The 15,659-nt window shown below is 38.0% G+C and overlaps 1 protein-coding gene across 4 annotated transcripts in view; it reads right to left on the bottom strand.

Moving 5' to 3' along the window:
- Window positions 1–4,856: 4,856 nt before the first annotated feature.
- The window catches only part of GATAD2A (GATA zinc finger domain containing 2A), a 227,434-nt gene continuing 216,631 nt past the window's right edge, over window positions 4,857–15,659 (bottom strand). For all 4 annotated transcript variants that reach the window (XM_036738790.1, XM_036738797.1, XM_036738807.1 and 1 more), the window contains 3 exons: window positions 10,120–10,409; window positions 8,040–8,229; window positions 4,857–5,973 (listed from right to left, as the gene is read on the bottom strand). In XM_036738790.1, the coding sequence (XP_036594685.1) occupies window positions 5,843–5,973; window positions 8,040–8,229; window positions 10,120–10,409 (611 nt within the window). In that variant the 3' untranslated portion in view covers window positions 4,857–5,842. The remainder of the gene's footprint in view (window positions 5,974–8,039; window positions 8,230–10,119; window positions 10,410–15,659) is intronic.

Here is a 15,659-nt window from a genome sequence, read left to right on the forward strand (position 1 = left end):
GACATTTGTAGAATCTGATAATATCAAAGCTGTAAGGGCTTCTGTATTTACATATGAGGAAACCAAGTTCCAGAATGAGGAAGGAACTTGCCCAAGGTCACAAAGCCACTTAGTGGCAATATCAAGCAGCACACAATTCCCTTGTCTTTGCTAGGGCTCTTTCCGTAACACAGTTCTTCCCAAAAGTCAGATGAAGGTCAAATAAAATGACGACTCCTACCTACCAATCCTACTCCCCTCCCCAATTAAGTATAAAACTAGTGAGCTGCCAAAAATAATTTTTCTGACTAGTAGAGTTAAAATATTACGAGAATGCTTCTGACACAGTTGAGAAAAGGTCAGTTCTAGAAAACCATAAAAGTTTCAATATTATAAAAATGTCAGTTTTTCTGTACCCTGCTCAGAACTTCAATTATTACTGAGTTCTAAGATCTAAATTCAAACATGGTTAATGGTATTATTATATTTAACCCCAAACAGACCACAATACACAATGCTCCCAAATTTTAACAGCAGTTCAAATAGAAGTCAGGGCTTTATTTCATACATTCCATCCATAAGTCCATTACACAAGTTAATCATTGCCATTATCACTTAAATCCTGCAACCTTCAAGCCAAGTAAATGGGAGATTATCTATGTCTGAAGTCTTTGTCTAATGTCTCTTCATGGTGTGGAAGTGACCCTGGGTTCTTGAAGGCTGTGCAACTGGAGTGCAAACTGGAAGGCTTCATGGATAGGACTGGTGACTGGTGATGAATGGAGTGCCTGTTATCCAAGGACAGGCTTATGTTCTCAGAGGCATGTCACCAAAAGACTGGCCATTAGGTAATTTTTTTTAGCCACAGTAACTCAGAAAGACTGTCAACTAAGTAGAGAGAACTTGATTAGCTTTGATAGAGGAAGCACCTACACAGACGAAACCATGGATCCCAGAAGTATTAAAGTATGGCTTGAAAGATATTCCTCTCTCTTCTTGGGGAACAAAAAGTTGTGGGGAGATGTCTAACAGTTTGTGGCTTACTCAGCAAAAGTGATGCTGGACCTAAGGGATTTGAAAAGCTGCTATGGCTTCTAAAAGAAATAACCTATTCCAGGTATATGTGTGAGCAGGGCACTCAAATTTTTCATGGTTTTATGTCACAGAATCACAGACTTCTAGATCTGGAACAGTCTTCAGAGATCAATTAGTTCAACATCTCCATTTTACCAATAAGGAAACTGCCCCAGGGAGAAGTTTCTCAAGATTGCATGGTTAGTGAGCAGTGTAACTGGGACAGGAACTCTACTACAAAGAGACTAGAGAAGGAAACTACATTTCAGTGGTGGAAAAAATTTCAGAAAAAAATAAATGAAAGATTATACACATATATATGCATTATATACACATATATAATCATTAATTTATTTTTCCTAAAGGATGTGGGTGTACATATGGTGACAAGGAGTCTCTCATATTAAAGCTTTATTGAAAATGACTCAAATTAGGGCTAGAGGAGTTGATTCTGCTGCAGCTATACCAAGAATCTTGTAATAATAAAGAGATAGTGCTCATCTTAAAGTATAAAACACCTCCTCAATCAGTCCTATTCAGAACACAGGCAATGAAGCATAACCCCACAACCCTCCAACTTTGATCTTATGTTCCAATTAATACAACTTTTAAGAAATCATGTTTTGTAATATATGAAAATCAGCATGGCATAGTCAAACAAGCACTGGAACTGAAGTCACAGATCAAATTGAAATCCTACCTCTGACATTTAATAGATGATTGACCACAAGCAAGCCATCTAATGACTCAGCCTGTTTCCTCATTTGTAAAATGGGCATAAATATACCTATCTCACAGGTCTGATTCAAATTAGGTGAGATGTAAATGAGATAATGTAGAGTGGTACAAATTACTTGGGATAAACAAGTCTTGGGTTTATGCGTAGGCTGATTTGACGTTGACCAAATGAAACCAGACTGAACAGGCTGTCAAACCTATAGTTATTTGTCTGCTAGCTGAGGGCTGGATTTTGTGATGTATACATTTCACTGCTTTCTTGTGTTTTTAATTTTTTGGTTTTTAAAAATGGATAAGGAAATATGCAAAAATTGTAGCTTTTAAAGACATACTTCAAGGATCGTTAGAGATATAACAACTAGTAATGTGGAGAAGTAAAGCATTTCAAGGATCACTAATGAAACAGGATCAGATGCCCTGAAGTGTAAAGGGAGGTATGGTAGAAATGAGAACAATGCCAAGAACTGACAAAACCTTGCTGCAAAGCAGCCTAATAATCCTCAGAAAACAAGCAATGGCCTTCACGAGGTCCCTGGCAGCTGGAAGAGTGGTTATTGATTCCTCTACAATGTGAAACAGGATTTTTGAAGTTGGAAGAACAATGATATGACCAGTGTAAAACAAACAAAAAATGCCACCCCCACGCCCCCACACCCCACCAGCTGCTATATAGTGCCTTTGCAATGATGAAAAAGTGCTTGTCATGGACAAGACAAGGACCAAAGAATAGAAGACTGGAAAAAGGTAATTTTTACTTATGAAATGAACTTGTTCACTCCAGGTCATGCTGAAATTGTTGTCAGAAGTTCCAGAGTCTATAAGATTTGAACATCTTCACTAGACTGTAAAATAGCCACCCAAAAATGTTTTGGGGATTTTTATTTTTACTTCCAGTGAGCCTAAAAGTCTTGTTCTCACTGAGGGAACGATGAATGCTGATAACTATTGTTATTCCAAGAAAGCAGAATTGCTCCAGAATCTGAAAATTTCCCAAATAGAGAAGGAATATTGTGACATGGCTCTGCACCATGCCACATGTCACAAAAAGTTGAGCACAAGAGGTGGAGGTAAACATACTATAATGGCCTACAAATTTTCCCAATTTAAACTCTGCTGAAAATCTATGAGCTAAAGGTTAAGTCTTGGGAAAATGGACTGTTCATCAAAGTTATGCATAACATCCAATGTTATAAAAGTGTGGTTTCATTATGAAGAATTAAAGAATGTGTCAATATTTTATAAACTCAATGAAAGTCAATAAATTTAATTATTTTTACTTTGTCCCAAGTAATTCACATGGGACAGTACATAAGTAAGGCACTTTGCAAATCTTAAAGTGCTATATAAAAGTTAGCTATTTTTGTTATTATTACTCAGATGGTCTGCACAACTTCCAGGACCCTTAGATAAAACAACATTCAAATTGTCTAGTGGTTCTGAAGTTGGAACAACTTTGTACTATTAAGTTTCTGATAGTTTGTATATGTGATCTAATTATACCACAGCACACATACTGAATAAAGGAAAATGAAGGCAGCAAACTCCATTTCTGAACCAAAGTATGGACCCCATCCCAAGTATAAGCTTTTTGCCCTGGTATTTTCTTTTAAATTGCTAAACTGATGTTTTATTAAATATTTTCCCTCTGAACCACTGAAGGCCCTTTAGAGAGTAACGTTGTCACTTTCAATTATGATTTTTCTATACGGTGGCTCTTTCCCCTATAATTCAGTTTTTATTCTCCCCCACGGAGACACTAATCTTGCCTTCCTGCACAAAGGTGTTTCATTACATAGGCACAGCAATTCAAAACCAAAAGACACAATCAATAACATTTTCTTCATTTAGAGTCCAGGAGGCTTGGGGATTTTTTTTTTAAAACATCCCCTATCTTAGACACACAATTTGGCTCATATCGTAAGACAGAAATGGCTAGTTAGCTCAAAGAGGGTATAAGACAGATATTTATTTGCCAGGCACAATGCCCCCCTCACCTCCCCCCGAATAGAAATACTTGCATACTTTGATATTATGATGCCAAAATGCACCTTTGTTTTCCTGAAAGTGTATTTTCTCCATCCCTTAAATCCCAGACCTCATCCTAACTTGGAATGGAAAACAACTGCGGCACACACACCCCCCCCCACTTCCCCCCATCTCGCTCATCCTAAACTCATCATACACTCAAAAAAAGGTCAAATGTGAATTCTAGGGTTTTATACAACAACAACAAAAAAACCAACCATTTTGCAAAACTAGGTTTTCTATTCTACTGCATATATCAAATAGTTATCTAAACAGTGATATTATTCACACAACAGAAGGGGGGGTTAAAATGAGCTTTTTATTAGAATGCAATAGTTGGGATTTCAAGAGGGATGCCCTACAGAATGTTCTTAAATTAAATACCTAACTGTGGCCAACAGGAAAATCAGACTAGTGGAAATCTGTCAGTAATCCCCTCACACACTTGTGTGTTTGTACATATATACATTTGTATATCTGTATATACACCTGTATATATGTCATATGTACATATGTGTGTACATATATTCATATACATGCACACACATATTTATATATATTGTGATGCATTCATAGCAGAACTAATTCTGGCACCAATAAAAACAAAAAAAAGGTAACTTCTGCCACTTTAGAACAATCTGAAAGAAAATAAGAAAAGTAGATTAGATCCTTCTCAATGTTTCTGTGGACTAAAAGGAAGAACCCAAAACTAACAATGTAGGCAACCCTGACTTTAAGGGTGGGGTATCTACAGCTCTACCCAAAATGAAACACTGAAGTGATGTGATGAGAGAAACATGCTTGGTATGTATGGACCAAAGGAGATGGGTGGGCAGGAAGAAAAAAAAAATTCAGGACTAGGCAGTCTTTCATATACTACCTAAAGCACACCCATCCGGTGCTTTTGCGGCTGACATCTGACAAAAGCACACACTAGGATAGCTCACAGTTCTGTCCATCAATAACAAACAGTAGGAAAAGAAAAACAAAATAAAAATCCCCCACCCCCCCACCCCCCTCCCCCCACCCCAACCCACCTTCTTGGCTTTGCCACAATCTATCTCCTCACTCTTTTCAATAGCATGCAGCTTTCCTGAGTTTCTAGTTTTGTTTTATTTTTCAGTTTTTTTCTTGTTTTGTTCTTTGATAAATGTCCTAGTTTCTGGAAACTTAGAAGTAAGCAACATGCTCTCTGCTGGAGGAATGTGGCTGAGGCAGCGGCTGCTCAACGTTCAATAATTTCAGGGCTAGACCTTCGAGCTCCTCATGAAGTCTGTCCAACAAAATCTGCTGAAAATAAGACGTCTATGTCATGAGTTCCTATTAATGGTGCCTTCCCAAGCACAAACCGGTCCAGGAGGAATCATGACCAACTGGAATACTTGAGTTTGTACTTCTTCATCACTAACTCCATTATTACGAGCTGATTAAAAAATATTTCAATCTGTAAGATTGCCGTGAGGGGAGGCAGTCAGAAATGGGTGGGAGGATGGGGGGAGACAAAAAAATAAAATAAAATCCAACCCACTAAACACATCTGTAATCACTGGGTTCCGATTTCACTATTCACACAAGGGCATTCTTGGTCTCCAGTGCATCTCACATGTTCTTGTGACTGGCAAGGTACTAACGTGAAAGAAACCAAAGGCAGAACAAGTCCACTTAGTCCCAATTTTGTGCTGGTGATGTGAAACTAAAGACAAAAAACAAAACCAAAAAACCCCCATGTAACCTTCCCCCCCAGCCAAAGTAATGTTGATTCCACCCCCTCTGCCCTTCACCACCAGCCAATCTTGAGAATTTCCTAGCCGAAGTATCAAAAAGTTCTGTTTCCACAACCCAGCTGTTATTCTCGTATCATGAGAGCAGGAGCACTGTGAAGTTGAGAATTGGTCATCTTGCTTCCTTCAAAAAAGGGGAGAGGACATATCCAGCTGTTGGGCTAAAGCAGGTCCCACACTGTACTGTGGCATAAAAAAGGGATGGCAGAAAGAGGGAAATCTTCCACTTGGGCTTTGCTTTTGCATTATTTCCATGTGGCAGACTGAGGGATGGATCGTGGTGGAATCATGTCTAACAGATATTCACGCTGACGGTCTAATGCTGAAGAACTTTTATGTACTGCTAAACTAGGATTAACAAAAGTAAGAGTGCCACCTGAAACAGAAAAAAAGAAAATCATTAGGCAATTCCTTAAAAAGGACCCCACAGAGAGTAGATTACATACCTTTCATGAGCTCCTGGCAAACTCTCCCCAAATGTGATACTGTCAAACAGTTTAAAATCCATCTCACCCATGCTGAATGCAAAGGTAAGCAGTTAACCATATCACTGGAAGTGCTTAAAAACAGAATCAGAGTTTGAAGGACCTCCTTAGAGCTGAGAATCTTAACCATTTTTGTTTAAGTCATGGGCTCTTAAGGCAGTCTGATTAAACTTATCCCTTATGAAAACAATGTTTTCAAATGCATAAAATAAAAATACATAGGATACAAAGGAAATAAATCATGTTGAAATAACAATTATCAGAATATTTAAAGCATAAAAGTTGAAAGACCCTCAGAGGTTAGGAACTCCTGATTCAGGTCCCTCTGAGCAGTCACTGAATCTCTCCCTGAAGATTTCTAGGGAGAGATTTAGCGGAAAAAGCCTCATATCCACAGTCAGTTGACCCGGTTTCCAATTCTGGTTCTGACATTGACCAGTCGTATGACCATGAACAAGTCATTTCACTTGTCTGGGATTCCATTTATTTCATTTCTTCATATATAAGATGGTGACATTAACAGCTGCACTGCCCCCATCCCAGGGTTATGGAGATGCAGGTGCTTTGTAAACCTTAAAGTGCCACAGAAGTGTTCTCATCTACTCTCATCCTTCTTTGTAACTGGAATTTAGTAAGAATAATGTATCACAGAAGAATAAACACAGCTTAGAAAGATCCTTTTCAGCGTTTATTCTATCCTTTAATTTCTTACAAAAGACATCATTTCGAATGGCAAAATCCAAGCTCTCCAGGCACCAAAGCATTTCTTTGAGAATGACAAGATTTCTTATTTGCAAGTTGTCTTCCTGGCCGGACTATAAACCCTTTAAAGTGAGAAAATAGGTCTTGAAACCTGTTGTAACACTATGCTACTTGGTAAACAGTAAAGGTGAGTGGGTTTATTAGATTGATGTATCCACTAAAGGATTCATGCTATAAATATGTGAGAGCTATAGTAATCATCATTTAACTGAAGATGTGTATATTAGTTGGTTCCAGAGTAGAAAAAATGCTTGATGGAGCACAACACAAAGACATTCATAAAATGGATAATACTACTACCTTCCAAAAGTAAATGTAAAATTATACAATTCAGACTGGGAAGGGGTCTCAGAGCTCTTCTATCTAGCCTAGTCTGATCCCTTATTTAAAGTATAAATTTCCTCTAGAGAATTCCCAACAAATTGTCACCTAGTTTCTGTTTATGGTATCTCCAAGTAACAGGGAAGGTTCCCAAAGAAGTTTCTTTACTGTGTATGATGGGGGTTGGGTTAGTGCATGGGTCACACAGGTAGAAAGAAAAGATATCCTCTGATTTAGTACCAGAGCTCTGAAAATCCATTGTCTTCCCTCATTGTTCTCTTCAAGGTGGACCATTAAAGGGTTAAGGAAAGGATCCATTCAATTCAAAAGAATTGAAAATACACAAATAGATAAATCTATTAATTCAAATTTCAAATGGCTAAGAGAGGAAGTGATAATTTAGAAGTCCTGTGCAGTACTCACTCATCACAGACCCTGCTGAGATCATTGCCCTATTTCTTCTAGCCTTCTGTATATGATTTCTTGTTCTCTACCCTGAACTCTAACTCATTGTGGCCATCTGTCTCTCTTACCCATGTTTTCCTTCAGTATTAAAGGTTCAAGGTATTTTATCTCTAAATTGACTAGCTCATGGAATTAAAAGAGCACTGGATTTTATGCCTGAATACCTGGGAATGAATCCTAGCTTTGCCACCTGTGTAACTTTAGGCTAGTCACTGTACTTCTTAGGGCCACATCTTCCTTCTCTGTAAAATGGGGGGTGGTGGCATTTAGATGATCCCCAAGTCCTTTCTAGATCTAAAAGTCTAAGGTTCCACATATGTTGAATGGGGATGGGAGGGAGGAAGATGATGTATGTGCATTGAATAAAATTTTAGCAACATATATCAAAAATACTATGTCAGAAACCTACCTGTATTGATGGGAGTCTTCTTCCAGTTGGTGGTAGCATTGCCCTTGCTGACAGGTCTCTCGGCATGCTTACCTGGCCTGGTAACAAGTGCTGCAGCAGCTGCTGTATTTTGCAGTTTAGGTGACTGGCTAAATGTGTGTAAGACTCCTCTGGGAGCCCCAGGGGGGCCTCGGGCCAACTGGCTAGAAGTCTAGTATAAGAGAAGAAACAATCAGAAGGGAGGAGCATGAGCATGGGACTTCATAAAGCTCACTTTGACTATGAGAACTTCCTTCCTCTGCTGGCCTCCCCCGCCCCACCCCCAACCCGGTCCAAAGTATTCTATCAGTTAAAAACTGGAGACCTCAGAACCTATACCAAGCAAGGGGAAAGAGAAAAGACAGAACATTGTATTTGAGTGATTAGCCCACCCTAGATGTGGGGCAGGAAGGGCTTGTGCCATCATGGGTGGGCTGAGAGCAGCTTGCAGCACAGCCCCACTACTCCAGTTACAGGCCTCTCCTCAGCAGGACACCAACTTAGGCCATAGTTTCATAACCTACATAAAAGGGTAGCTGAAAAGGAGATCACCTAGGGCTCTGGCAAAGCCTGACCCTCGTTTACAGAGCCTCCTAGAAATGCTGCTCTCTGCCTGTTTGTAGACGTAGTCTTATCCCACAGTCCTTGTCATATACTCTGCCCAAATGACATGCCTCTTTGCCTCCTGGCCCTCACCAGCTCTCTCTCACTCCTGTGTTCATCTTCCATACCTGGAAAGGACTTGTCTGCCTCTTCTCAATTTTTTTCAAGTCCCTTTTCAAGGCTCAACTCAGAATTCCTCCTGTTCCATGAAGACTTCCTAGACCACCACCAAAGCAACCTACTAATCAAGTCCAAGTCTCTCTCCTCAAATTTCTCATAGCACTAGGCTTAGACATTCTATTTATAACTTACAGTAATACCATATTTTTTGTGTCCTTGTTCTTCTCCTCACAAAATTACAACATTTTTGAGAGTAAGACCTATACTGTATCTCTTTGTATTTCCACCACCTAGCACAGGGCCTTGCATATAGTGAGTGTTTGTTAAGTTTGATGAATTAAATTTGGGGACAATTAGAAATCTAAATACAATGAACCTAAAATACAAGATGCTGCAGTTTCAAGAGAAAAGAATTGTGCTAAAAATCTTAATGTTTTAAAACTATTTTAATGTTGTAAATTTTCTCAAAAGTCCCTAGAGTAAACAGTTCAATCTTAGGTCTTTGAAAAAATTCCTGGAAAGAATGGAGATATAAAGAAACTGAATCACAGTGTCTCACTGCTCCCCTGACAGGAGAAAGGGTTTTAGGATACCATTATTATCAACCAAAGAATTAGTGTAATTTGGGAAAGACCTTCAAATTCCCTGGTAGAGATATGCCACAAAAATATAATGAAATCAACTGTTTCATCTTAATATCTATTTTTACATCTTTCAAGACAATACCCTTTAGACTGGCCACTACAGCAAATCTTATAAGTACTTATTTTGTATTTCAACTTTACCCTCACAAAAAAGATTTTATTTTTTGAAGTAGCACCTTTTGTCCTCTATATTGTGAAAATCTGAAGTTCAACATTTGAATTCCAAATTAGTATTTTCAAAGAGAAAAATGCAAACATTCAATATCACATAAAGCAATATCACTCAGTGAGAGGCAGAACAAGCTCTTCCAATGGTTAAGCCAGGTTTGAAACAATTCATTATAGAAATTAGGTGGACATAAAATCCATCAAGTGCTGGGTGCCTTCAGACCAATTTACAGCACATGAAAGATAACCCTTGAATTCAATCTTGGGATGTCCTGAATGAAGCCAGTTCAGTAGTACTGGACTTGGCTACAACAAAATTGGCTGAAAACTTTCCACTACTCTTGAGAATTTGCTCCAAGCTCAGCCTGGAGTACAACAGAAGAACTCATCTTAGTCTATAAGGACCAGAAAAGAATACCTGGAAGGATCAAGGTACATTCTGGTGCCAATTGATGTTACCTACAATTGAGTCAAATCTTATTGAGGGTCCAGAAAGCAATGTTTCTCTGGTGGTAGTTGTGAAGTACCTGTTTCAATGAATGATGTTGGGTCATTGGCTCTGGCTTGGTCTGCACTGGAGAAGACGTCTGTTGTAATATCCGCTGTTCAATCTCTTGCTCTTGCTGCAAAGCCTTCACAAAAGCAGCCTTTAGACGATTGGTATGTTCAGCCTTCAATGCCTTTTTCTGATTTGATGTCATACAAGTTTCACACATAATGGTTCCATTTTTTTCCTCTCGCCATCGGCAGGTGAAATCAGTCTTACATTGAGCACACATGTAGGGCTCATGTGATAAAGATGCAGGTGAAGTTTTGCCTGAGGAAATCAGATTAGTTTGAAGCTTAGGTCAACAAAGAACATTTCCTTAAGAAAAAAAAGTATCTGTCTAAAAATTTCTGTAGCACTTTAAGGTTTATAAAGCACTCTCTTTTTAACAACTGAGTTAGATCATGTAAAAAGTATAGTCACCACAATTTTTCAGATAAGGAAACAGATGCCCAAAGAGGTGAAGTGATTTGTTCAGGATCACATAAATAAGTAGTATCAGAGTCAGAATTTGAACCCAGGTCTCAATGGCAAATCCAGTGCTTTTCCCACTAGATCTATTGCCTTCCTGACTTGACATGAGACTAAAAACTGAAATTCTTATTTTATAAAAAATGGTTATTCATGGGGAACAGTTTGAATTACTGATTACCTCCAAATTTAGCATTTAAGATGCCCCTGGCCTTGGAAAAATACCCTCTTTTCAGTGTTCTTGGAGTGGCAGCTTGATGAAGATGTCTAGTATTTTCTAAACAGGGGCAAAACCAAAGGAAGGTTGAACAGACCAAACACAGTTCTAAAACTTGTAGAGTTCAGACGACAAGGGCAATGCTCAAACTTTGCACTGAATCAGATAATTTGGGTGCACTGACAGCAAGCAGGTGCCCAGTCTAAGCTGTTCCTGAGATTGGAATCCCAGTAGGGATTCCAATTCTGCTGCCACACTTACTAGTAGGGCAACTCTGGGCAAACCACTTCACTGCCACGAGGCTGTTTTCTCCTTTATAAAATGCAGAAAATGTTCTTACTACCCATATCGCAAGTCTGTTATAAGGAAAAGGTTTCTTACATCTATGTACTATGGAAATACGAGTTATTATTATGATGAGCATTCATTTTGAAACTCTTTTATATGCCATATATTCTACTTAGGTTATCTCCAAGAGTCCTGCTCAAAGGACTTACAGGCTTCAAAGACTGTTAGAACCAGAAAGGATGTTAGAGAAGTACATTCAAGATGGCAGAGTACAGCTTAGCACTTTGATACAACTCTCCACAAAAATCTAGGGAACACATTACATTGAGAACTAATTGGAAATCTAAGAAAAAAGTCACAGTTTCAACCTACAGTAAAATAAGGTGACAGAAAGGTCTTTAGAAATGGGGATAGGATCTGGCCAGGGGTGCGCAGTCATGGAGTATTCCAGTATGTAGGAAATGAAAGAGGACTAAGGATGTACACCCAGACAAAAAGATGTACCAGATCCATGGAGTGTTCCAATCTTGTGCAGAACGTGGGAATAGATGCCAACTGCCCATTCTTTTGTTCATTACCCAATTCTGGGTCAGAGATAAAGGGAAAACCGAGAATGGGATCTATGCTTAGGGTGGTGTCCCAGGGTCCCTAAGCTGTGTATTCCACTAAGCACAAGTTTAGGAGCAAACAGTCAACTCTGTGACTCTAATCCTAGGTGATGAGCAAGGCCTCAGTTCCAGCCTCCAGCCCATTCTGAAGCCTCTGGCAGAATAACCAGGGGAGGAATCTTAAACCAAAGGGGAAATGTACAGTTTCTTTCATTCTCAATATGCAGAACTTTGTAGTTGATTGACGATGGCCAAGCCCAGCAGCAATTTGGAGTGTGAGCTCTGGTACATCCTACCAACCTGGAAAGGGTTCACACGTAGAGGACAGGTGATGAATGAATTGAGTGCCTGTTGTCCAACGACAGGCTTATGTTTTCAGAGGCATCACAACAAGACTGGCCACCAGGTAATTTTTTTTAGCCATAGTAATTTGGAAAGATTGTCAGCTAAATAGAGGGAACTTGATCCAACAAAACACCTACACAGATGAAACCATGGATCCCAGAAGTATGAAAGTATGGCTTGAAAGACATTCCTTCCTCCTCTTGGGAAGCAAACAGTTCAAACAGTATATCTGTTTGAGTCTAACAAAAATTCCTCTTGCACTTCCTGATACAGTGTTGTGAAAAAAGGATTATAGTGTTTGCTCATTCTTCCAGTCTACTTCTGTTAGGACTGGGGTCTATGTAATTCTAAAGACAATATCTGAACTGGGCTTTTGTTTTCTTGAGTCCTTCTGCTTTCCAGGGGTACTGAATGTGGCATTATTCCATGATCTCAGGGACAGCTTAGACTGGGCATCTGCTTGCTGGCAGTGCACCCAAATTATCTGATTCAATGCAAAGTCTGAGCATTTCCCTCCTTGTCTGAGCTCTACAAGTTTCAGAACTGTGTTTGGGTCTGTTCAACCTTCCTTTGTGTTTGCCACTACTTAGAAGTTCTAGCAGATTGGTGCTGGACTCAGCCATTGTGAATTAGATTTGGAGGCAGGAGTCTATGCGCTGCAGAAGAAAGAGCACTAGATTTAGTACCAAAAGACTAGCATTCTTTCCTTCTTTATTTCTTACCACTTCTGTGACCTAGAAGTATTAACTTTGAAATGCAAACACAGAAATCAACAGAAATACAAAAAAAAAATAAATGTGAGTGAGCTCATATGAAACTAACAGGACAAACAGCTTACATTTTAATATGAGGATATGATACATCTATCACTTGGAAACTCTATCATCATCAGGGGGTCACAGAAGAAGTTTAATTAGAAGGCCTGGGGGGAGGGTGGGATTGGTTCTGTTATATTTTTAAAAAGAGAGGGGGAAAAAAGAATACACTGCGGTGTGGGGAATAGAAGAGGAAGGACAGAGAAAATTATTTCACATAATTGGAGTGTTCAAGTAGAGGTCTATACAAACCAGGAGGAAGAGTTGGGAGTAGGCAACATCTGAACCTCAATTTTATGTGAACTGGTCAAAAAAGGGAATAGTACACACACACACACAAAATACATGGCAGAAAAAAGAGGAAAAGGGAAGATGTGAAAGAGGTGAGTAAAAGGAAGGTGGGCAATGGGAGGAGGGAACAAGTAGAATAAATTCTTAAAGAATGAATGAAAAAAGAAGAAACCATGCATATTTTTAAGCTTGTCATGGCACCTTCATAAAAATTAATAATATATTAGGGAACAAAAATGAAATGATATGCCAATATTTTTGGGATGCAGCCAAAGCAGTCCTCAGGAGAGAATTTATATTTCTAAACATTTTTATCAATAAAGGAAAGAAAGAAATGCTCAATGAATTGGGTATGCGTCAAAAAAAAAAAAACAAAAAAAACCAAACCAACAATCTAGAAAATGAAGAAATTAACCCCCCCATTAAAACACTGAAACAGAAATTCTAAAAATCAAAGAGATTAATAAAACAAAGCAAATAACTTGCTTTTAGAAAAAAAAAGACAAACCATTAGCTAACTTGATTTTTAAAAAGAAAACCAATTACCAGTACTAAAAATGAAAAAAGTGAATCCATAACAAGTGAAGAAATAAAACAAACTGTTAGGAATTATTTCGCCCAATTACCAATGCCAATGAAACTAACACTCAAAATGAAATGGATGTTTGTAAAAATAGAAACTGTCCAGATCAACAGAACCATAAAATTTAAATAAGCACCGGCCCTGGAGTCAGGAGGACCTGAGTTCAAATTTGACCTCAGATACTTACTAGCTGTGTGACTTTGGGCAAGTCATTTAATCCCAATTGCCCTGCCTTCCCCCTTCAAAAAAAATTTAAATCACTGAGTCTTAGAAAAAGAAATTGAACAAGCCATAAATAAACTCGCACAGGAAAAAAAGACATTAAAAAAATGCAGACCAGATGATTTATAAATTTAAAGAAAAATCAATCCTAATACTACATATAAGGACATCTAGGTGGTATAGTAGACAGACAGCTCGCCTTGGAGTCAGGAGGACCTGAGTTCAAATCTAGTCTTAGACACTTACTAGCTATGTCACCCTAGGCAAGTCATTCAACCTAGTCTGCCTCAGTTCTTCTTCTGTAAAATGAGCTGGAAAAGGAAATGTCAAACCACTCCAGTATCTTTGCCAAGAAAACCCTAAATTAGGTCACACAGAGTCAGACACAACTGAATCAACTGAACAACAAATAGCACATAAACTGTTAGAAAAATATGAAAAGAAGGTGTCCTACCAAACCAAAGTACTTCTATGACACAAATATGATCTTGATACTTAAACGAGGGAGAGTCAAAACAGACAACACTATGATCAACATCCCTAATGAATGTAATAAAAATTTTATAATAAAATATTAGTAGCAAGGCAACCATAGCAACCCATGATTATAAAGAATATGCACTGTAACCAGACTGGATATATACCAGGAATGCGTAGGCTGGTTCGATTTTAGGGAAAATGAATATAATTGATCATATTAGTAACCAGGACAACAAAAATCATTATTTTATCATTAGATATAGGAAAAGCTTTTTGACAAGATATAACATGTTTTCTTGTTAAAAAGATGGAGCTTTCTTCAATATGATTAGTTATCTACCTACAACCAGCATTATTTGTAATGGACAGAAATTAGAGGCTTTTCTGATTAGATCAAAGGCAAAGCAAGGCTGTCTACTATCACCATTACTGTTCAATATTGTGCTAGAAATGCTAGCTACAGCAATATGTCAAGAAAAAGAAACTGACTGAATAAAGAGAGGCAGAAAAAAATAACTTTTTGCAGATGATATGATTATTTAGAGAATCCTAGAGAGTCAACTAAAAAACTAATTGAAACAATGAACAATTTCAGCAAGCTACTGGATATAAAATAAATCCATGTAAATCCTAAGCCTTTCTGCACATTACCAACAAAAATTAGCATGGAGAAAGAGACATTACAATTAAAATAACTACATAAAGTAAAAAATCCTTGGGAATCTACCTGCTGAGATCTATATGAATAAAATTACAAAACTTCTTACACAAATAAAGACAGATCTAAATAACTGGAGAAATTTAATTGCTCACAGGTAGTCTGACCTAATATGATAAAAAAAAAACTAAAATAATGTACTTATTCAGAGTCCTACCAATCAAGCCATTGAAGGAATGTTTTATAGAATTAAAATAATAAAATTCATCTGGAAAAACAAGGTCAAGAATATGAAGGAAATAAATGAAAAAAAGTGAGAAAGAAAAAGGCCTACCACTATCAGATCTCAAACTACAGCTCACCATTTGACAAAAACTGAAAAACAAGAAAGCAATCTGGCAAAAACTATGCTGAATATATGCTGAATAAATATTGTATACCAAGATAAGTTCCAAATGGGTATAAGATTTGGACATAAAGGGTGGTCATCATAAATCAGAAGAGCAAGGGAAGAAATTACTTGTCAAACCTATAGTTAAGAG

Source organism: Trichosurus vulpecula, chromosome 1 (assembly GCF_011100635.1).
Source record: "Trichosurus vulpecula isolate mTriVul1 chromosome 1, mTriVul1.pri, whole genome shotgun sequence".
Classification (NCBI taxonomy): Eukaryota; Metazoa; Chordata; class Mammalia; order Diprotodontia; family Phalangeridae; genus Trichosurus; species Trichosurus vulpecula.